At 39.5% G+C, this 24,575-nt stretch overlaps 1 protein-coding gene across 1 annotated transcript in view; it reads left to right on the forward strand.

The window, feature by feature from the left end:
* Window positions 1–24,575, forward strand: part of Itga8 (integrin subunit alpha 8) — a 189,065-nt gene that overhangs the window by 45,164 nt on the left and 119,326 nt on the right. The window contains exons 5-12 of the mRNA XM_010617262.1: window positions 612–673; window positions 1,829–1,874; window positions 4,330–4,455; window positions 6,111–6,155; window positions 13,040–13,083; window positions 14,801–14,857; window positions 16,838–16,890; window positions 24,129–24,334. Coding sequence (XP_010615564.1) covers window positions 612–673; window positions 1,829–1,874; window positions 4,330–4,455; window positions 6,111–6,155; window positions 13,040–13,083; window positions 14,801–14,857; window positions 16,838–16,890; window positions 24,129–24,334 — 639 coding nt within the window. The remainder of the gene's footprint in view (window positions 1–611; window positions 674–1,828; window positions 1,875–4,329; window positions 4,456–6,110; window positions 6,156–13,039; window positions 13,084–14,800; window positions 14,858–16,837; window positions 16,891–24,128; window positions 24,335–24,575) is intronic.

Here is a 24,575-nt window from a genome sequence, read left to right on the forward strand (position 1 = left end):
AGAGTCATTATAATGAGAAACGTAGTTTCCCAGTTTACTTAACTTATCATGCTAGAATCTTCTTATTAAGGAGCATAAAAATGGAAATCTCTGTTGGTGTCCCTAGTGGAAAACACACACACACACACACACACACACACACACACACTCACACCTGATCGTTCTCAAAGCACCACCTTCCTGGAAAAGCAGGCAGATCAAGGTGGGCAAAGGAGAGACATTACTGCCCCATAGGCAGCTAGCTTGGGACACAGTCTACAGATGAAGCTTTTATTTCTTCAAATGAACATGAGCTGTAAAACCCAATGTAAACTGCTTTCTCTCTCTCTATTCCCTAAATAGAGTTAGTAATCAATATGTTCAAAAAAACCTAACATAATACACCCCAAACAGAATCCCTGTTAATTTTACTATGGAATCACAATATTTGGGATAAGAAAATACATGGAAATATATTTAATGAGTTACTTGGAATGGATTTTTACATAAATAAAAAGCACATAGTTTTAACTGAGAAAATTTAGAAGTCTATCAAGATGAACATATCTTGAATTAAAAGAGATCTTTGAAATGATGATTATTGTAACATTTATATATTTTGGTCATTCCAGGCAACCTTGACCCTGAAGGCCAAGGTTACTGCCAAGCAGGATTTAGTCTGGATTTCTATAAGGTAGATTGTTTTTTTCTTGTGGTTTCTAATATTTAATGTATATATTGTTGGTGTTGCTTTTTATGTTTCATTCCTGAACCTCTGCAAAAAATCTAATCTTTCCGCCTGTCTTCACGCTCAAGGTCCTGAATTGGATCTCCGGTACACAAACAGACAAACCAACTAACCAACCAACCAGTCTTTATGTACATAACTAGCCATATCTAGCAACTTCTTAGATTTTTTTCTATTTGCTCTTTAGTTCTATTAAGTAATGTGTACATATGACAACTTAGTATAGAAACACATATGAAATTCAAATTGCTACCCCTTGTAGCAATTATTTTTAAATGAAAATCTCAAAAACTCAGAAAAGGAATACATTTTTTAAAAAGCATAAGAAGCTATAAATTGTTTTTATCTTTTACCTGAAATGACCTGATTTTCCATTAATATTAATACTGAAGTCGCGTGTACTCTCACAAAACTAAGAAGTGATAACTAGTGCAAATACAGAGGCAAAGATTCAGTGGTTTTGAAAAGAAAAATTTCATCAACATATGTTCATTGTATTTATCATTGCTGTTTTTGTACTGTTTTAATTTTATTCCACTGAAAGTTACAGATCTAGGGCATGGAAAGCAAGTCTGTGAGTAGATGAGAAAATGTTTTCTGACCTGGACTTTTCATTTTTCATTTTTTTCTTATGTTTGCTGACCTGGAGTTTTCATTTTTTTCTCCTGATAAAAGGGTGGATTTGCAGATTTATGGAAGAAAGAAAAACCACCTTTGAAAAAAATTGGAATAGAATTTTCTTTTTATCACCATGGTATTTCAAAAGACCATATCTGCTAAAGTAACATTAAACATGGAGATATTTCACTCACTACAGGCAGTGCCAAAAATATTGAATTTATATGCTCTTAAGGGAATGGGTTCAAGTCACCTAATTGTGTTAAATTAAAATGATAACCCACTAAATAATTAAAAGCAAAAAAAAAAGGGAGGGGGGACAAAATGACTTGCAGGTTCGTGTGGTTTTTTATGAGTAACAAATTGTTAGAGCCAGGCTTATTGGCAATAATTTGTCACCTTTTAAAAAATTTCAGTGCTTCTTTTCCAATGGTTCCTGTTATGCTCTATTGTTCTGTTTTTCCAATTTGTTGTGTTTTGTAGAATGGAGACCTTATAGTAGGTGGACCTGGAAGTTTTTACTGGCAAGGTATGTTCTGTTAGCAGAAAAGAAAAGCATGTTTGTTGTTATTAACAAGGACATGAAGCAGAAATAGCATTAAATATCTATATATCCGCTTTTTACTGTATTAAGATTATATTCCTATTCATAGTTTCTTGACTATAGCATCATTTCAATTTTTACTTTGTTATATGCATGATATTTTAAAATATCCTTGCAACTGAACAATTCGTTTATCCACCAAGCATTTCTTGGGGCTACACCAGGCTCTGTGTGAGATGCTGGAAACAATGAGTGAAAACACACAGGGTTTGAATGTAGACTGTTGCCTAGACCTTCTTAGAGTGGTGATGGTGTGGACTGAAAAAAAGAGGAAAGCAGGAGACACTTGTGAGATACTTTGGAGGCAAAATAAACAGCCTCAGTGACGGATTGGATGGATGGTGGTGAAGAACAGGAGGACGTCAAAGATACGTTTCTGATTTCTTCACCTGTAAAACCCACTGAAATAGAAAATAATAGAAGAGAATAGGTTTGGGCTGAGATGGAGAGAGGAGAGGATGAATTTGGTTTTGGTTATGCAGAGTATGGAAATGTGATATCCAAGAATTTTCACATGAGTATTAGGAATATAGGCTTAACCTCTGGAAGCACTCTTGGGTAGAACATAAACTTGTATCCCTTACATATTGTCAATAACTGAAGCCATGGGTAGGAATTAGAAGCTTACTACAAATACAAAGAATACAGACTGGATCATGTCTGTAAAGTTAGGATAAAAATAGGGTAGAACATGAGACAGATGTGTAGTTGAGGGAGGACTTTATTTCTTTCTTTTAACCTGGAAGACACCTGAACATATTTAAAACCTATGGGAAAGATCCAGGAAGAAGAATTTATGATAAAAAATAATACATAATTACTATTAGGCTTAATTCATGCATTGATAATTAACAGCATCAAATAATTATCATTTTGATCTTTAGGAATTATTTTGCAAACAAAAGATAATATCAAAAAGATGCATATAAATCATGTTTGTTTTAGATTTTCTTTAATTCTGTGGTTAATTTTACATAAGCCATTTCTTTAAGTGGGGAAAAAAGTCTGATACAAATAATTTGAAAATTAGCCATGGCAAGGAAATGTAGAGGCATTTATCTGAGATATATAACTTAAAATTTCATATGGGCTGGGCTGGGGATTTAGCTCAGTGGTTCCACCACCTGCTTCACAAGCACAGGGTCCCAAGTTCTATCCCCAGTACAAAAAAAAAAAAATCATACAGGCTTAAGATTATAAGGATTATAGACCAAGCTAAAGGAAACAAACCAAAGCAGTGTATATGTGGGAGAGAGGGAAGGATTATTGAGCTTTTAACCTTAAAAAAATTGGCAAGTTCTACTCAGATTCTTCATACATTTGTGCCTAAATACAATTATCTTAACATCAGAACAGTCATTTCAGTCCCAGTCACTTGACAACAGTTCTGACAGCCTTATTCCTTTTTTGGATTTCAAATAGAAAGACAATGAGAATTATGTGTAAAATTTCAAAGGATGCTTTGGCTTTCAAATTAAGGTGATATATTAGTGTTTCAAAAGCATTTCTCCAGTTTTCTCCTGAAGAGCATGAAATCACACTTTTGCTTTAGAAGTATGGGAATACATTGAGGTTTTGGTGGAAAATTGTTAGGGATATTTTAGAGATGTGTGTATCCCCAAACAGTCGTATTTCATGACATCCGATTTCGTGTTTATTTGGGAGAGATTAGCCAAAGTTATTAACATATCAATGTCAGTGGCCACTGGTTTATTTTGAAATTCAGGATCTCATTGGATCTGGCTACTTTCTACTATTATAAATTTATTGTATGTATTCTTATATATTAGCCTATATTACCATGGAAATCCTCAAAGATTGTGTAACTCCTTTCTTACAATCTCTTGAGTATAAGTGCTTTAGATTTAATACTATATCTATAATTTGTAAGAATATAAAAAAATTTATTAGAATGCCAAAGGAGATAGTTGCGATGTCAAATATTCTACTAACAAAACCATATAACCTTAGAGAACACACTTAGGCATTTTGTGCCACCTATAACAAAAGCTGTATTTGGCTGGATGACCTCTAAGTTTCCTTCTAGGACATTCTACAAAGTTTAATCATATAAATTTCAGCGGCAAGTAACTCTTCGATACTTTTAGCATTTAAAGGTGAAGGGAGTATGTATACTGAAAACAACAGGAAGACACACTATTGTAGCTCATCAGTATTTTTGATAATGTTCTGTCACAATGGAGAGCTTCACCCACCGCAGCCAGCTCTTCCTGGCAGGTCTCGTGGTAGGCAGGAAAATTCGTATCAAAATACAAGCAATTCCATGGTAGCTTTCAGAGAGTGTGTGGATGCGGGTCTGCAGAGGGAGGGCCTGCCCCCTCCACTCATTCGATTAAAGTATTAATTTGTTTGACCACAGGTCAAGTGATAACTGCCAGTATTGCCGATGTTATTGCGAATTACTCATTCAAGGATATTCTGCGGAAACTGGCTGGAGAAAAGCAGACAGAAGTGGCTCCAGCTTCCTATGATGATAGTTACCTCGGTGAGATCCATTGCTCAAGAAATGTGTGGTTTCTTAAGAGACAACAGATTAAATGTGGAGGCAAATTTGATTCCTGACTTGTTTGCCGTCTTATGAAAGTTTTCTTTCTGGGTTAGAGTAGACTGAGCTTTTCTTTACAAATTTATAAAGGTGCTTTGGTCCATCCTGTATGTCATCCACATAGTCTGAGTGCTGTGCTTTCTAGCAGCTCTTCTGTAGGCTCCATAACATTCCTTGGCACATAAATTATTTTGCCAGTGGTCGACACTACGTATTAGCGGGGTTGACCAGTGCTGTCGCGGCAACATGACAGGAGCCTGCTTGCCTTCCAGAGCAGCAACAGGAGCCTTTTCACTTGCTATGTCTTTTAGGTACTTTCTCACGGCTGGGACCAAATACCCAACGCCTGCAAGTTCAATGAGAAAAGGCTTATTTTAGCTCCCTCTGTAGACATTTCAGTCCATGGGCAGCTGGCTTCCAGGCAGGGCGGCACGGCAGAGGAGGAAGAGCTCATGGCAAGTCACGCAGGAAGCAGCAGGCGTCTTTCTTCTTTCCAGTTTTTGTTTTTGTTTTTTTTTTGAGACAGGGTCTCACTGTGTAGTCGAGACTGACCTGGAACTCACTATGTAGCCCAGGCTGGTCTCGAACTCACAGCGATCCTCCTGCCTCAGCCTCCCGAGTGCTGGGATTACAGGTGTGCGCCCCGACACCCAGCATCTTCTTTCCATTTTTATTCCATCCAGGCTACAGGCCTATGGGTTGGTGCCACCCACACGCAGGGTGGGGCTTTTCTCTTCAGTGCATCCGCCATCCACTTCCAGAACAGTGCTAAACCAATCAGAGGACTACTCCAGGATCATACTCCCTTGATCCAGTCACGTCCCAAAAGCAGCACCTATGAGCACATGAGGGTCATGGAGGACATCTAACATTCTCAGTTTTTATTATGTGCAAACAGCACAAGGGCATTTCATGCTACTATTTCCCATCTTTGGGATCTTGGTGGCTCTTTTTTTTTTTTTTTTTTGGTACTGGGAATTGAACTGGGGATCTTGCACTTGCCATGAAGGCGGTGGCACCACTGAGCAAAATCCCCAGCCATTTAGTGGCATTTTGATGGCTTGATAAATTTGAAAAGTAAAGAATGATAGTCATCTTTGGTCACTGTAGCTGACACCTCGCTTTAGAGCTGAGCGAAATCTGGAATACCACCATTAAAGGAATTTGGGAGCAGACCTTGTTGATGATCACAAACAGCAAAACACAAGCACAAGAGTTACCTGTCGGAATATGGTGTTTGATTAGACAAATCCGTAGCTCTTAAAATGCACAAGCCTCCAAGTACATTTCAGGGTGGATTACGAAATGTTCATTGTTTGAAAACTGGTCTCAAAACCTAGGTTTTGGTTTTTGCTTGTTTTGCTGTGTTCCTCTTTAAGAACATAGTACATCTGTTGTGTATGCAGGATTTAGGGTTTAGGATGAAACATTCATAGTAGCATGGTTAATTTTCCCTTTTATAAAATCCTGAATTTTTATGTGTGTAGTGACCGGTGACTTATGCAGTACTGTGGTAATACTTTCTTTTATTTTTTTTAGATACAACTTACTTGAGTCATCAAGTGTGATTGGTTTGTTTCTTTTCTTTAAAACAGGATACTCAGTGGCTGCTGGGGAATTTACTGGAGACTCTCAGCAAGGTGAGAGACTTCATCCAACTTAAGTCCTTTTAAAAGCATGGGGAAAAGGTAAAATGAAATAAAAGTCATCTGTAAGTGTGAGTTTCTTTGCTCACATTTATATAAAATGTATGTAAATGGAATCCCAAATTGCATATGATAGTTTTGGAAATGTATACACAATTTGGTACACAGTTGTAAGTCTCGAAGAATTTCATAAGAGTCAATACCAAACTTGATAAAAATGTAATTCAGCAATATAAAATTGGAATGAATGAAAAATGTACAGTACAGATAATTAAATGACTTAGACATCAGCCACACTCTTAGTGACAGATGGAATGTAAGAAATCGAGATTCGTCCTTTTATCTTAATGTCTAGGATCTCATACCAAATGTGTCCCAAACTACCCTCCCTCCCTGACTCCAGTCAAACTTGCCAGCATTATTTTCCTTTCCTCTTAGGACGTGGCCAGTCCCATCGGAAGAAAAACTACTTCCATTCTCATACATGGCCTTCAGCATCTGTATTCTATACTGTGCTTTGACTTCAGCTGTGTCTCTAGTCCTCTGATCCTGTAACCATCTCATCTACCAGTGGCCACATGCTTTTGTTTATATATTTTTAGACCAATTTCAAGGGTCACGGTCCCCAGAAATCCTTCTGTAAACTTCTGTGTCATTTCATTTTTCTCTCTTCTAAGACATTTGCTATTCATTTCTCAAGATTTTTTTTTTTTCTCTAGCACTGGAGATTGAATGAACCCAGGGTCTTGGTACTGAGCTATATCCCCAGCCCATTTTATTTTACCTTTTAAAAAATACTTTTTTTTTTTAGTAGTTTTACTTTAGTCTAGTTCAGTTCAGTTCAGTTTGAGATAGGGTCTTTGTGTTGCCAAATTGTCCATCCAGGCTGAGCTCAAACTTGCCATCCTCCTACCTCAGCTTCCCTGAGTCCTGGGACCACAAGCATGCACCCTCGTATCCAGCTTCCTCAAACATTTTTGTATAATCTACTAAGTGTTAGGTTCTGTTGGCAACTGTTGAACAGATAGAGGAGATAAATGATCCTTGATCTCAGAGTTTACCATCTACTCAAGCCAATAGATGTGAAAGAAGGAACACAAAAGACCAGATTGAATACTGTAGAAAGTGCTAGGATAAGCTTCAAAATACAGAGGAAAGGAGGCTTTGGAGATGAGGAAACACTTCAGTAGGACTGGGATGGGAGCAGTCCAAGGAGCCCACTTTTACCTTCTAAAATGTATTCAAGGGACTTATTTCAACTGGTTAGGCTTTGATACTGATTGTGGAATGAGACTGAGGTGGAGAAAGGGAATAGATCCCAGATCATGCTAGGCCTTGTAGTCATACAAAAGATTCTGCAATTTATGAGAAATATCGAGCAGCCGTGAAGGCTTTCAGTACAATAGTAAATAAAACCTGATTATAATGTTGCACTTGTCACTTCTTTGTTGCTGGGACAAAATACCTCGCATACCTTAAAAGAGGGCAGATTTAATTTGGCTCAGAGTTTCAGAAGTTTCAGTCCACCAGTTGAGAGGCTCTGAGGCGGAAACGTCAGGGCAGAAGGGTGTGGCGGAGAGCTGCTCAGCTCATGGTATCGTGGGAGCAGAGAGTGGGAAAGAGACCAAGAAGATACGTAGCTGTCACAGGCCCACGGTCCCACTTCCTGCACCAGGCCTCACTTCCCAGCAGCCCTTTCAGTTACTGAACTCATCAGTAGATCAGTGGCCACACGATATACTTCCTTCTCTAGACCCCACCGTTGAACAGTTGTTGTAGGGGAGACAAAAGCCTTCCATGAGTCTTTGGGAGTCATTTCATATTTATATTGCAACAATTACAATCTGAAAAAACAGAAGAAAGGAAAGAAACAAGAAAGGGAGAGAAGGAGCGAAGAAAATCACACTGGCTGCTTCATGTGTAGACTTGCTTGGGGAGGGGAGGGGAGAGTGTTGTGTGTAGAATTTTTATGCTCCCACCTGGCTCTTTGAAGGCAAAATCTATGTATTGTTCTCATTTATTTCCCTCACAAAGATTAGACCACATTCTCCTTGTTATAGACTTCTATTGAGAAATAGTCTGATAAAAATTGAATCTTTGGAGTCAAGATCTATATAGGTTCAAATTTTGACCTCACTGACTATATTTCTTGGGATGTGGCAATCTCTCTAATGTTCATTTATATATCTTTAAATGATGCTAATCTGACATAACTGAAAATATTCTGAAGATTGCATGAGATGGTGCGTTAAATATTTTTCACATACAAGGCAATAAGTAGCTGCTTTTACTAACTAGTAATATGTATTGACTGGGCCAATAAGGAAATCAGTATTTTCCATTTTATTGTTTCATATGAACATTAGCTGTCACTGATATAAATGCCTTAACTAATCAGAAATAATTAAGCAAAAGTGAAATAGAGTCTTCTCTAGGAATTAGCACAGATTTCCAGTAGTTTCATATTGACAGGTTACATCAAATAGAAATCCATAGAGCTTTGTTGATTGGGAGGGAATGCTAATAATCATTTTTCTTTTAAATGTAAGCTGATTCTTAAAGACCCTCTCCATTACTTTTACTTCAGTCTCTTAAAAGGTAGTATATTGTGGTGGAGAAGGGGGCAGAGACTTTGGATGTAAACCTCTTGAGTTTAAACCCTGACTTTATTACTCACCAGTGTTGGGATTTTAGGCAAATTGAAATTGTCTAATGTCTTCGTGCCTCCATTTCTTCATTCCCACAGTAGGGATTGATGAATACAGTATGGCCGATCTCAAAGTACTTGAATGAATGAATGAGCTCATTTTCTAAATTTTAAACCAGAACAATTCCCTGTACATAAGAAATAACCACTGGATTAAGGGCCATCAGAGAGAAATGAGTGGTACATTTTTCAAAGTCAAATCTTATAATCACTCACTTAGCAACTTAGCAAAGGAAATTGTGTAACATGCCAAATGATTTACTAAAATAAGGCACTAGGGCTTTTGTTCACTCACTCTCCGAAACAGCTCTCAGTTCTGACTCAAGGAAATTAGCAATGACACACAGCAGCACATTCTAGGGAACTATGATTATAATAATAGTGATTTTATACTGGCTCTCAAAAATATCTAGAAAATGCATCCAAATTTAAGTGGATGTATAAAATAAAAGCATTGTAAGAAAATCAGTTAGTTTATGAGATCACTACAGATCCAAGGCTACCCGTGTCTACTCTTTGCTTAAATTAGACAAGAGGGATTGGGAATTCTGTGAAAAATCACTTGCTGTCCTTTGGCTGAGCGATCCGTGAAAGGCTTCACTGGATTTGAACCCCGAGGAATTACCTAGAAGGTTTGTATGTGTTTGCATACTTCTGGCAAGAGAGCCAATGATTTTCTTCCGGTTTCTAATGTGTCCATGAGTCAGAAAAGGTTTAGAGCTTTTGTTCTCCTTTTGATGTCAGATGTGGTAAGCGATACTCCCAAAAGTAGTCAGGTCTTGGCTGGTTCCCAGAAAGTAACTGGACACAGAACGAAGAAGCTTGACTTAGCCGTCATTTCTTGTTATCTGCTGCTCACCAGCTATTAGCTCTGTCCCCCATGTGTCAAAATGGGGATCGATGCCTCCTTTTTCGCGGTGAGAGGAGGGAGATCTGACAGAGCACATGGCTCATTGTCTAGTGGGTGGAACATTTTCAATAATGGTAGGGCCTCCTTTCTGCTACTTGCAGTGGGTTTGATGTCCAAGCCATGAATTTCCAGGTCAAAGACCTAAAAGTTTCCTGAACATATTGTTAATATTAAGAAACTTCTGAAGCTTTCACCATGAATTATTGGAATGGATTTAACACAACTCTCCTATTTTCTCCTCCAAAATAAAAGTTGGTGAACTTGAGCGACAGTTCTAATTTGCCTTGTGCCTCAAACAATTAAATGGCCCCAATCATTTACAAACAGTTCTGAATGTCTTTAATCAACATTACATTTAGTAGCTCCTTAGCGGAGGGGTCATAGGAAGTTATAGACTCCAAAGTTGCTGGGTGTGATGGCTGACTTTTTAAAAAATTAAGATTCTAAATGTTCGTGGGATATGAAAAGTAGTGTGATTGCCCTGCATTTTAGATGGCATAATCTATCTTAATTGACAGGCCTGACTTTGAAATCGGTCAACTCCATTATATGTGATTGTGGTTTGTCATGTACCACAGGGGGGAAAAAAAGAAAGAATTACTGAAAACCTCCAAAAGCTTCCCTCACTGGGGAAGGCATCCCGATGACTTGGTTTTTCTGATCCTTGTCTTCTTTTCAGGAGCATGCCTCACCTTCCCTCCTGTTGCTGTAGAGCCAGCTCTGCCCTAGCTCAGACTCGCTCTCACCACTCAGAGATGGGCCTCTAGAAATCCCTGCTTTTCTATCTTACCGGGTCCGCATTTCCTTCGCTCCTACCTCATTCCCACGGAGACAGAGGCAGGCTGTTGTTTCTCCCATCTTAGAAAAAGGAGCAGAGCTCTTCGCCCTCTCCCTTCTCCAGCTGCTGCCCGTACTTCTTTGCTCTGAGGGAATTGCCACTGCCTTCTCCAGCCCCAGTCTCTGACCACCAGCTCCCTTCCCCTAATCCCCCTCTTGCTGGGTTTCTGCTGCTTCTTGGAACAGTTGTTGCCAAGGAAACCCGAGGCCCGTGTGTAGGCATCTTCTTTGACTGTCACTAGCACTGGGTGAAAGGTGCCTCCCTCCTCGCTTGTCCACTTGGCTTCGCTGGCCCTGGCCACTGTTGTTTCCCTCCTTTCTCTGGAGTGCCCGGAACTAAACTTAGGGGCTCTCTCTCGGTGGTCCCACCCAGCTCGCATTCATCTCTCCAGTTTAGACTCGATTCCAGGCTCACGACTCCAGCTCTGTCCTCAGTGCTTCTGTTTGAGTAGCTATCCCACACTGGATGTGCTGGTGCCTGGCCACCTGACCTTCAGAGTAAAACACACTCGGCCCTCTGTTGTCACCCTGCCCGTTGCAATCGGTTGTCATTGCCAGAAACCCTGGAAGTCAGCTGTGGAGAGTTCTGTTTGTTTCACGCCCCACATCCAGTCCATAAGCGAGTCCTGCCAGCTGAGCCCTCAAAGCCCTACCAGAACCAGACCACTTCTTAATCCCTCTATGACTTCTACTTTGAAGGAAGTTCACCCTCACTTATATGTCTACAGTAGCCTCCTCCCTGGTCTCCCTGCTCCCCTATGGGCTGTGCAAATCCAGCAGCCATAGCGCTCCTCTCCAAACAGAAGTCAGATCAGTAAATTTTCCCTCCCACTAATTCACCAGTGCATTCAGCCTAGAACCCGAGTGTTTACAGCGACTTACAAAGCTCTGTTAATTGGCTCTGATTCATTAGACTTCACCCTCCAGTTCTTTACCTCTATACCCTCTACTCAAGTCACCCTGGGCTCCTTGCATCCCTTCAAATCACTCCAAACACATTCTACCTCAGGGCCTTTGCACTTGGTGTTCCCTGGAACAAAAACATACTTCTTCCAGACATCCACAGTATTTACTTCCTCCCTTTCTTTAGTCTTCACTCCCATGTTATGTTCTTTTTTTGGGGGGGTACCGGGGATCGAACTCGGGTCCTTGTGCTTCAGAGGCAGGCGGCGGAACCACTGAGCTAAATCCCTGTCCCTCCCATGTTATGTTCTCATTAAGACTTTCCCATGATTATCCTAATAAACAGCAACTCCTTTCCCATCCCAACATTAGCACACCCTGTACAGTTTATTGCTTAATTTTTCTCCACTACATTTGTCTTTTCCTACCATTAAACCCTCTCTTTTTTAATTGACTGCTTCTTCCAAGTAGAATATAAGCCCCAAGAGAGCAGGGAATTTTGTTTTGTTCACTACTATATCCCATGCCAGCCATCTGTAAATACAGAGTCCACCAAAACAAGTATATATCAGGAACAGAAAATGTATAAATATTTTAATACTAAATTTGTTGGGACATCATCAAATTAATACAAGTTACTTTCAAGGCCTATCATTACAAGAGGTGTTCAAAGCATGGCCATGAGCTTCCAGACACTTAGTGACAAACTGCTGAAATGTGTCTCTTCAATGCCCTTTTTTTAAAAAAAAAAAATTTGTGCCAAATTTTAAACCTTTATGAATAAAAAAGTTTCAGTTTCTGGAATCTAAAGTAGAACAGATTTTTGATAATCAGTTATTCCAACTCCCATATATGGCAAGGGACCACAGAAAAATTAAGTTCAGTGACTCAACTCAGGGATATGGCAGACTCCACATTGGAACCATTTTTTTTTAGAATCTAAATCCAGGCCAGGTCCATCAAAGTATGTTGCCCTCCCACCCCCGGAGTTGTCTCCTCTCCTATTGATGCTTCCTTCCTGGGATACACAGGCAGCCAGGTTGCCTCTAAAGCAGTTGTAGGAGGCTGACAGGTCCAGGAAGTCAGTTTCCTGTTATGTATGATACAATACTTTCGCTTGGTAGCCAGAATTGTTTTAGTGTATTACTGTTACTGGAGCTGTGCTTTTATGCCAGCACAAAACACATTTTGTTGAGCAAGAGCTGGCAACATCAGAGTAAGGAGTTTAACGTAGAACCACAAGCAGACTAAGAAACCAAGCTTCAGTTCTAGAGGCAGAAACGCATGCAGTCTGGTATAAAGATGGGAACATCTCAAAAATACAACTTCTATTGTTCTATTTCCTGTCAAAAAACAACAAAAAAAGTGGATTAAAAAAGTAAATGTAAAATCCTGACTTCCAACTTCTAAACTTCTCCACAATGGTTATTCATTTGAAAAGTACTGTCTTTACCACTTGTTTGCTGTACAGCTTTAAATACGTATGCAATTTCCCTTCTCAATATCTATTTTTATGTCCAGAACTGGTTGCTGGAGTTCCAAGAGGGGCACAGAACTTTGGATATGTGAGTACTCAGAATCCCTCCTGAGATGTTTTCTTGTTGATGCAAAAAAAGCTCTCTTGCATGTAATTTTTGTCTTCTGAAGTTTCCTTTAATATTGAATTCCTCCAAATAATTCAAGGCATTTGCTCATAAGAAGGAAAGAAAATAAGTGAGGCTAGATTAGCTCCAGGATTTGTGGGACCGAGTACAAAATGAAAGTGTGGCGAGCATTTCTTGTTTGCAAAGACTTATATTTATCAAAAATTTTAAATTATTAAAAACTTTAGGGCAGCAAAGGCAGAACGTTAAACCACGTTGTGAGCCTTCTAGGCCCATAGCCATAGAGGTAGGTGGCCTGTCTCATGCACAGTCTAGAAGTATTGTGCAGCCTGCCCTTTTATCATCAGCCCTTTAATATATCTCACATGGTAGGAACAACACAATCACTTTTTATTTCACTACGGTGTTCTTTTACTACAGTGGTTTAAAACACATTTATCATCTCATAGTTCTGGAGGCCAGAAGTCTGAAATCACGCTGAGGGCAGGGTCATGCTCACTCCAGACATCTAGAGGAGGATTCTCTTGTCCATTCCAGCTTCTGGTGGCTCCTGGCTTTCCTTGGCTTGTGGCAACATCACTTCAATCTCTGCCTCCATCTCCACACAGCCTTCTTTCCTCTATCTCTGTGCGTATCTTCTCTTGTTTCTATAAGGACACTAGCCAATGGGTCGTGGGTCACCTAAGATGAGCGAGTCCTGAGATCATCAACTAATTTTATCTACAGAGACCCTATTTTCCAAGAAGGTCACCTTCTTAGGTTGCAAGTAGATATGAATTTGGGATGGATACTATTAAAGCACATTATAACTAGTTGCTATGAAATTAGAAAAGAATATATAAAGACCTTACAAAGAATAGGGCCAGGGATTTAGCTTAGTGGTTCTGTCACCTGTGTGGCAAGTGCAAACACCCGAGTTCAATGCCGGGTACCAAAACAGAAAAAAAAAAAAAGAATATATATAGATCTTATAAAAGAATGTATATAGAACTTATATGGACCAATATTTATCTTTTCATAGACATTTAGGAAGCATGAAATACTTACAGATTTGGTTTTGGCTAAATAGGATTAAAAGGAATATTTTTGCTGTATGGATAGCACTTAAAATATTTTTTTGGCAAAGAATCAAAATGATCAAAAAAAAAAAAGTATATATAGATCTTATAAAAGAATGTATATAGAACTTATATGGACCAATATTTATCTTTTCATAGACATTTAGGAAGCATGAAATACTTACAGATTTGGTTTTGGCTAAATAGGATTAAAAGGAATATTTTTGCTGTATGGATAGCACTTAAAATATTTTTTTGGCAAAGAATCAAAATGATCAATTCTTATAATAGCATGAGAACAGAAATAGATTTAGACCAAAATCACGATTAAATAAATTAACTGATTGTCAGGTTAATCACTCTCAATATTCTTGAATTCAACTATTACTTTTACCAATTCTGCATGAATTTGGTCTGAAAATATCCTAGACTTAAGCATATTAAAAAATTTAATGAACTTCCTTATCATCTTTGTGGGCTAACATTTTTGTGTTTTATTATATATAACCAACTATTACCTACTCATCACACAAATTTAACTGATTTGGGTTGCAATTAAAAACATTGACTTCTCTAGTTCTCTGGCAAATGATGCGCCTCTCACATTTCTGTGATTTCAGGTCTCAATCATTAACTCTACAGATATGACTTTTATTCAGAATTTCACTGGTGAACAGGTAAAGACATTTTAGTATGAAATAATATCATTTTATGCTAGCAGTATACTTTAATATGAATATCATTTATTAATTCACTTGGGAAATATTTAATGAGCACCTACTATGCACCACAAACTGTTCTAGGCACTAGGGTTACAACGTGCATCAGACCAATGAATCCCAGCTGTCATGCAGCTGTGTGGTGGATAAGACATAAAGGGATGAGTGAATTCACAAATAAATGACCTTGACAATTCAAGCTAATTTTCAGTGATACGAAGGAAATAGAATATTTATATTATATATATTTTTCCATAATATGTATATAGCATGGCGGGGTGGAAAAGGGGGATGACATCTAATGCAAAGACAATGACAGATTTCCAGCGGGAGACAGCTGGGCAGGTCTGAGGGACATAGTGAAAGCCACAGTGGCTGTGACAAACAGGAGAGAGGTAGGAGCTGTGGAGACAGAGGCCAGGGCTTCTCCCATGAGCCTTCATCAGCAACCCTCTCATTTCAAGTTATGTTCTCAGTAAGTTCACATTCAGAATTCACACATGCCTCAAAGCTGACATTAGTGCCTGCGTGAGCTCCTGTCTTGCAAGGTGTTGCCCAGATGGTCCTCTAGGGGGCCCCCACTCTCGAGATGGCAGAGAGAGAATTTCATGTCCTACTCAGGAAGTTCTCTCGGCCACCGTAGGTTGTATTTAAAAATAAAAATTCATTGAGGCTGTGCGTAGACTGGACCAGGGTCTCAGTGAAGTGAGTAAATAATGGCGAATGGCAAGTGATAGCCCTGGGCAGGGTGGTGCACCTGTTGGAAAAGCAGCTGGGAATGAGAGAGAGCCTCTGGGACCCAGGTAGGTGCAGGTCCTCAGGAATTCAGGCCTTTGCTGGACTTCTGCCTGTCACTCATTGTAGCTGGAAGTCCCCCGAGTCTCAGCGTCCTACAGAGTCTCGACAAAGTAGTGGTTCTGAGCCCTTCCTCCCAAAGATTAAGTACTGATCTTTATAAACTGTTGTGAGCTGAAGTCCTATTGTGAATGTGTCACTAGCCTGAAAATAACCGACCACCTTCCTGATCAAATGTGGTCTGAGGTCACTCCTCATCTGGGTATTGTCCCGTGGTGAAATCTGGCACATTATATACAAATATGGTCCTGCCATCTAAAGGGAGTCGTGCCGCAAAAACTGATCATCGAGGTTATACATGAACACAAAATAATTTTGATATCGTTTTGCTGAAATTTGGATCTTCAGTCTACTTATGCTTGTGAAATACTTACAAAGCATTTCATATCCCTCATGATGCTCTGTGGAAGATTTGGGAAAAAGTGACCCTGAGGGAAGTTGATTAGACTTGTAAATGTTGAACAAGTGTTCCTAAAATGTGGGAACACCGTGGGACACTGCTTACATTCATGGAAAACTCAGTACGAATGGATGCTCAGATGTGATCTCTCCCACCAGGAAAACGTTATGCTTCAGTAATAGAAACAGGACAAAGCAGAGAGTAGAAAACCAACCTAATTCTTCTGTGCTCTTGATTATGTCATGTAGTATCTCTGAGAAAGAGGGGCCAGATGGCGCATGATTTGAAAATATTCTCCTATGAGACTTCATATGGAGATAGGATTAGATTTATTCTGTGGGATTTAAAAACCGCAGAACCAGGAAGGATTAAGGACTAGAAGTTATGGAAGGGCCACATTTAGCAGGGAATGTCCAAGTAACTGTATCCACAGACTGAATGGGCTGATTGTTGAATACATCCGGACGATGTCCAAACAGATGTCAGGGTTATTACAGGGAAAATTATTCACTGGGCTAGGGGTTAGACTAAAGTGACCTGAAGAATCAGACCACATCTGAGTCAGTGAATCTCCATGCAAAAATATACCATAAGGAGATTCATCCTTCAGGCAAAATAAGAGGCGGCTATAAAAAGAAATTTTGGAACAGAAAATATGTCATTCTTATGGTTTTCTTTTGCAGATGGCATCTTATTTTGGATATACTGTTGTAGTATCAGATGTTAACAGTGACGGGTAAGTTTGTATAAACTTCCTCTTCACTGGATATTCACCCATAAAGATGTTATATTTCTCTTTATGAAATACTTCCTTCTGTCCATGCTTCCTCAATAAGAGAGAGGCCGTCTTGTTTTAACTTTTTGTTTTGACTCAGGACAAGGGGATGTATCTAATAAAGAATTCTGTCATTCTTCTTTTATGTCTTCACTAAGATTTTCCACATCTGCCACCTCCAAAAGGGGATTATGTCATTTTATTTTAATTTTATGAAGAATCGGTGGAGACCAGAGAATTTTTAGGATGCTGAAGCTATTGTAAAACACTGCCATGGTACATTTATTAAGACCAACAGAATGCACGACACTAAGCATGAGCCGGGCATAAACTGTGGATTTTGCTCAATAATGATGTATGAAATGTAGGTTTACAGATTAAAATAGATGTGTCATTCTCTGGTGGGAGGTCTGACGGTGGGAAAAGCTCTCCGTGGGAGGGCAATAAAGTGAGAACACTGTACTTTTGGATCAACTTCGCTTGGAGTCTAAAACTGCTCTGTGAAATCAAATTTATTAATCAGTATTTAGAAAGCAGAACTGCAAGGAGTGAGAGGGAAGTCAAAAGGATGCGATTTTTAAATCAAACACAAAGGGAAAGGCTCCGTGATAAGATTGCAGGTACACAGGTCACTAAATTACAGCACACGGTGGTCCACTGCGCCACAAGGACTCTGCTGGGGACAGCAATGAGTCTGTCCCCAAGAGACAGGGATACGCTGTCATGGAAGCCATGGAGGGTTCCAAGTGAGGGCGTGACCGCCTCAGAGTGAGGCTTCCTAGGTAGGCTGTGCCTGGTCTGTCATCATGGGTCAGGGAAGGCAGGACCGTGGCTTGGACCAGAGCAGAAAGAGGGGAGGGAGGTAGTAGTTGTGCTGTGGGCACATTTCACAGGTCTTGTAGCGTGTCCTTCTTACACTGGTGAGAGTTAACAACATGAAATGGCCTTCATCGCCGGTTGTCTGAGGACCGCCAGTCAAGATCACCGACTTAGACTGTAATTGTTGTCAAAGCCTCTTAGTAATTTAGAGAGAAGATAGCTGAAGAAGAGTTTGAAGCCAAAACCTGGCCCACATTTCCTTTTGGTGCTAAATAAGCTCCCACGGTCTGGATGCATCACGGTACAGCGGCTTCAGGGAGTCCCTTCTACACCCAGGACAGCAAGACTACAGTGGCCTTTCAGGATGTGCACTGACACGGTCATCTCAAGTGCAGGGCTTTTCACCCTGGGTGCCGGACAGCATTTTCTGGGGCACAGAGCCCTCTCCTGTGCTCCCCCTTGGAGGCTGGGCCCATTTTGAATCCTGGCATCTTTCCCAGGTTTCACAGTATGCCCCAGGGTACTCTCTTCCTTCCTGGAAATGTCCCCGATTTAGACTACAGCAAAGTTGTGTGACAATGTTTATATTATACATCTCTGCCATGTAAAGAAAAAAAAAATTAGAAAAGGACCTCAGTGGTTTCCTGCTGATCAAAACAACATGGTCATAACAAATGCAGGAATTTTCAAGTGATAAATTTGTTCTTGATATTCTTCAAAACTTCTATGCACACTGTTACTTTTTTTTATTAGGTAAAATTTTCTGAATTCTTTAGGCCACATTAAAGAACAGATCCTTTAACTATAATATTGCCATTCCTAATGATAAAGTGGCCATAGATTCTAAATGTGGTAACTTGTTACTTCTATACTATGTAAATTCAAAGTCTGATATAAAGGAGTATATTTGTCAAGCAGTTGCTACTAGCCAAGCAAAGATGCAGATAAAGACAGGGAACACAAAGGAAGTCTGAGATTACAGTGATAATGATGTATTTAGTATAATATGGCATATGTATATATCTATGTATATATATATATGTATATGTGTGTGTGTGTGTGTGTGTGTGTATTTTAAAGTATCATGTGGCCAAGTATTGTCAATGGTTCAGAAATGAGAACCCTTTACACATGTACAATTATGGGACAGAACCAGACTTTCTCCGTTCAGGAGATAATCAAGTGTGATTGTGCACCAGGCTACCTCATGAACACTCTTTAGCAACATGAACTTCTCTGTCAACCATGCAACAAAAGTAAGGTCCTTACAAATGCTCAACAATCACGCAACATCAGGAACAAAAAGCCAGAGTTTGAAAGCAAAATAACCAAATAGGTAAATTCTTGGAAACGTCCCCAATACTTGTTATTAAGAAACTTCTCCTGGTATTATGGGTGGACTCTAAAAGTTTAGCTCAAACAGTCGTGTGCCTGCGGGTTAGTGGGTGACAGTGTCAGACCTGTCATGATTTTCTATGCATGATATAAACAAACTGGCAAAATTAACTGCAGTTTAGCTATCTTAAAGCAGCACAAACTCTGTTAATGCAAACTTTGTTAGGACATTCCTGAACACACTTGTTAACAACAAATGAAGATGGTATTTTTTCATCTCATGCATAAGCAAGCCAATCTGTTTTTCTTTTTTTCTTATGGATTTTGAACAAACTTATTTATACTATTTCAGAAATTCACAAGATTACAAATCAGTTCACTGGACATTTTCACATACCAATTGTTTCAGCCTCTGCAGGGCTAAAAAGGAGATACATTTAAATGGATTATTCCAAATATTTGGGTTAACTTGAGAACATTTTGGAGGAAATCTCTTTGAAAGGAAACAGATTTAGGTAACTATGGTTTTATGTAGATTTAGTCCAATACATTTATTCATACGGAATGTATCATTAGGATTAAATTAGATAGAAAAACTAAAAAACTAAAGTGTAAAGAATGTAAGTTGAATAGATTTCTACAATGCAATTGATTAAGTTATATTTGTTATTGCCTATTGCCGATCAAGCCAGTGAGCCTGATTAGATGTCAAATCTACTATAGAGTCTACTAAGCTAATTAATACATTACTAAATTAATAATAAAATTAGACCAATAAATTACTTTAATGGATTAATAAGTAACCACACCCTGAATACTGGTCACAAATATTAGCATGCAAAATGTACTACTGGGAAAAAAGAAACTTAAAAGTTTATATGTTAAATCAATTCCTCAATACTATTTAACTGCAGAAAACTTGAATTCAGGATGGTGCAACCAGCTGTATTCTATTCTATTTTTTAAAAGTACTAATAGAGACCGATTAAGTTGATTTCATAATCTACTAATGGGTTGTAAATCAAGATTTTAAAACACAAGCTAAACTATAATATGTACTGTGATCAAGCAGTGTTGCTAATATAAAATAATATTTACACTAAGTGCAAAATGTTCTGCAAAGCACACTGTACCAATTAAATCTGAGACAGTTACTGTTTTTCTTCTTCTTTTTTGGGGGGGGGGGTTCTGAGACAGAGTCTCACTATGTAGTTGAGGCTGACCTGGAACTCACTATGTAGCCCAGGCTGATCTCAAACTCACAGGGATCCTCCTGCCTCAGCCTTCCGAGTGCTGGGTTTACAGGCATGCACCACCATGCCCGCCCCAGTTATTGTTTCTTAACTCTATGTGAGCATAATTGTACATTAAGTACAAATGCCTCTTTCTCTTTCTGGATTTAGAACATTTTAGGCAACTTTCACTTAAGTGTCCAGGGCAATATATATCTAATAGATTAAGTCCGTGGAATCCTATTTGTTCTAGAATCCATAGATTTCATTAATATGTGAGTCTTTCAACCGATAGGTCTGATGATTTCCCATTTCTAGAAGTTGGTGTTTGAAAGTAGAAAGGTATTGAATCAATTATGTTGGGCTCATAATGTGCTCATACCCTCAGGGGCCAATTATAAGGCTTTGTTTCTTCTCTGCAGAATGAAAATAATGACCTCACTAAATCGCTGCAATAGAGCATCAGCGACTTTGACTGTTGTTACTCACTTTCTGTTGTTAGGGCAAAATACCTGACCTTCACAATTTAAAGGAGGAAAGGTTTGCTGGACTTATGGTTTTGGAGGTTCAGTTCCTGGCACACTGGTTCCATTGCTGTGGATCTGAGGTGAGGGACCATATCATGGCAACAGGGTGTGGTGTAGCAAAGCTACTCACCTCAAACAGCCACGAAGCGGAGAGTGAAGAAAAGATCTGCAGACGCTATATCCCCAGCTCTTTTTGATTTTGAGACAGCATTTCACTGAGTTGCTAAATTGCCTAGGTTCGGCTCAAACTTGTGATTCTCCTATCTTGACCTCCCAGAGCACTGAGATTACAGACCTGCATCACCAGGCTTGGCTAGACATCTTTTAATCCAGTCAAATTGATGATGATTGAGATTAACAGTTACGGATGCCTTAATCTGAGGCTAGAGGAAAGCCACACACAAAGTTAGGGGTTTAGCAAATGCTTCTTCATACTGACAATAATAATGGCAGAAGTAGAGGCAACCAGGGCTCCCCAACATCATGGCGGGCATGAGAAGAGCCCCAGTCTCCCCCCTCTCCTCCAAGCCTGGAGCCCACCCCGATAGCAACAATGTGAGCTTCTATTTTTCTTTTTTGTAAGTAAATGTGTCTGAAATGTTTTTACCTAAGTTTAGAAATCCAGTTTGTGTTTTGGAATCTGAGACTGAAATAACATCGACTCCTCCAGGTCTGTGCTACCATCCCCACTTCCTTGTCAGTCTGGCCACCTGGAAATGCTCAAGGTGCTTTTCTGTGCAGTGCGTCCACTGCTGTGGGTATATGGGGAAGAGCTCGTCTTAGATTACACATTATCGATGAGACTGTAGTTTAAGGTTTTCTCTTTGTGTTACGTGGACCTCGGAGTCTTGTCCAATGCCTGTTGACATGTGTCGTGCAGAGTAGTTTCGCTGCTCTAGTCCCCTCTCCTTCTACTCCTTCTCCTCCCTTCCCCACAGCCCTGGCAACCACTGATCTTCTTATGGTTTCCACAGCTTTGCTTTCCCCAGAGCAGCACATTGTCAGCCTCGCACGGGACTCAGCCTTTTGAGCTTGGCTTCTTTCACTCAGTAGTATGTACTTCGGATGCCTTCATAGCCCGTTTCTTTTAATTGCTGGGTAATATTCCGTTGGAGAAGGCAGTTTATCCACGCACCTCTTGAAGACCGTCTTGGTTGCTTTCCGGTTTGGGCAATGACGCTGTCGACATCTGTGTGCAGGTTGAGCAACTGCCACAAACGTGCATCCCGTGGTGAGCCTGTGTCTACTTCGGAGGGAGCAGCCAGGCTGTCTTCCAGTGGCCCCATTATTCCGCATCCCCAGTGTGGAATTCTGAGGCCTTGCTGTACGTCCTCACTCACATTTGGTGCTGCCAACATGTTAGCCATTTGAAGAGATTTCTAGTGGCATCTCATTGCTGTTTAAATTTGCAATTCCTAATGACATATGATTCGCGGCATCTTTCCACATGCTTGGTTTCCATCTGTGTCTTCCTCGATGAGTTATCGATTCAGATTTTTATTAAATTTTTAATTGGTTTTCCTTATTGTTCATACTGTACATTATATACATATACAAACTATGATGATGACAATGTCAAATATTATGTTGTACTGTAATAGAGTACTATAAATATCAGATGTTACTGTATTGTTATAAATTATAATTTCGCATTGTTGAGTTCTGAGAATTCTTGTATTTCATTTTTCCTGGTAAAAGTGTTGGAATCCTCCTAGCCTGGAGCTTACCTGAACCACTCTGCGCACCCTGCTCCTTCTGGGACACTCGCCTTAGTGCCCAGCACACCATCTGGAAAGCCCACCTCGGAATCCACCTGTCAGGATCCCACACAGGGCCAAAGCCATCTCCACTGGGGAGCCTTGTTTCATCCCTCCAATCTCCCAGCCTCTCCCCTGCCTGGCATCCCAGCATCCCTTTGGATCTCCCATCATCACTTGCAAATTAGTTAGGGACTTATTTGGCCTAATAGTCAGGATTGTATTCTTTAAATCATGTGGCACAAGGTCTTGTACCTCTTGACCCACACAGAGAAACAGGCAGTAGATTAAGCCCATAGGCAAGGTGGGAATTCAGAGAGAGGGTGGATGAAGTGAAGTCAGCTTCTCTCATAACACACAGCTCTTTAGGAAAGTTTCTGGCTTTAATAACTCTTCTCATCTCCCCTGTACATCTTCATATTTATGATATGAGATATATAGATCCATAGTAATATTAATATATTTACACATCATTGTACCAATTTTAGGATATATCACACCATATTAATAAACTTGCTATGTTAGGATATTAGTAATATGCTAATGACACATAATTAAGTTGTATTAATCATAATATTTTAGTAATTAGGTTACTTGGCAAACTTCATTATTTCCTAATCTATTTTAACACGAAGGTCAATACACATTTATATTTCAGCATCAAGTGGTCTTTTGTTTTCATATTTTTGCATCTTCCAGGATAAAGCTGTCTTTAAACCAACTTTAGCGGGGTCACTAGTAGACATCAAATTATGCATTCTGGTTTGTATAACTTTAAAAAAACTTTAAGTAAAAATCAAACATCTTAGAGGGCTCATGACAAAAAAAAAACTTTTCTATTCCTCTGGCTCCGTGAAGAAAACATCTTTATCTTTAACACTTTTGTTTTCCACTTGTCTGAAGATTATGCTTCATATTTAAATAGTTTGCTTAGGTGTCTGTTTATTGAATATTTTAGGCCTAAAATATCGCCTATTAGTTTCCTGCTATCATCTACATAGAGAAAAAATAACTGTACATTTCTGTCAGTGATTAAAGCTTTGTTTTCTGTCTTTCTGGCCAGCATTATTCACCTCTCTGTTAACAACAGGGGGAACAAAAGGAAAACTTTATGGTAAACCTTATTACTGCAAGAAAGCTGCGTAATTTAAATAATAGCTGTCAAAATTGCAAACGAACTCATCTTCTTTTTGAAAAAGACCTAGTTAGGTCTTCTTGGTGTGTTTTTCTTGTGCAATTACAGTTTCTGCAAATGCACTTCAAAAGCTTAACATGAGAAATATCTGTGGTTCCCTTAAAGTGGTTGTTTTTAACAAGTTAAAAAGTTTAACACGATAATTTCACAACTAACTTTCTTACAGCATTCTCCTCTGAAGACATAACAAAGCAATGAAAGAGATACAATGACTGTAAAGTGACCCTTGGAACAGGAGAACGCCTGTGGAGATGCACTAATCTAGCTGATTACCAGGACAGGGAAAAGAATTTCCTGGCTCTCGTTTGTGGACTGTTCTCTTTGTTCCCTGCAGAATGGACGATGTACTGATTGGCGCGCCTCTCTTCATGGAACGCGAATTTGAGAGTAATCCCAGAGAAGTGGGGCAGGTCTACCTGTACCTGCAAGTGAGCGCCCTCCTCTTCCGGGACCCACAGGTCCTCAGGGGCACTGAGACGTTCGGGAGATTCGGTAGTGCCGTGGGGCACTTGGGGGACCTGAACCAAGACGGATACAACGGTAATTTCAACCAATGTCCTTCCTGTCCTGCTGGTGTGTTGCTGCTCCAGGAAAGAAACAGTGGACATTTTAAAATATGGTGGTATGGGGGCACTGTTATTATTATTGGGTTTTAATAAAGTATAAAAAATCTCAAAGCAAGGAATGTTTTGACTAATGTAGACATTGTGGGAATTTTTTCATACATGATTTAGGATATTTTGCAAGAGCTCTCGAAAGTATCCTGAAGGGAACTTGAAAA

The sequence above is a fragment of the Fukomys damarensis genome, unplaced genomic scaffold (genome assembly GCF_012274545.1).
Source record: "Fukomys damarensis isolate Sample0158 unplaced genomic scaffold, DMR_v1.0_HiC HiC_scaffold_37, whole genome shotgun sequence".
NCBI lineage: Eukaryota > Metazoa > Chordata > Mammalia > Rodentia > Bathyergidae > Fukomys > Fukomys damarensis.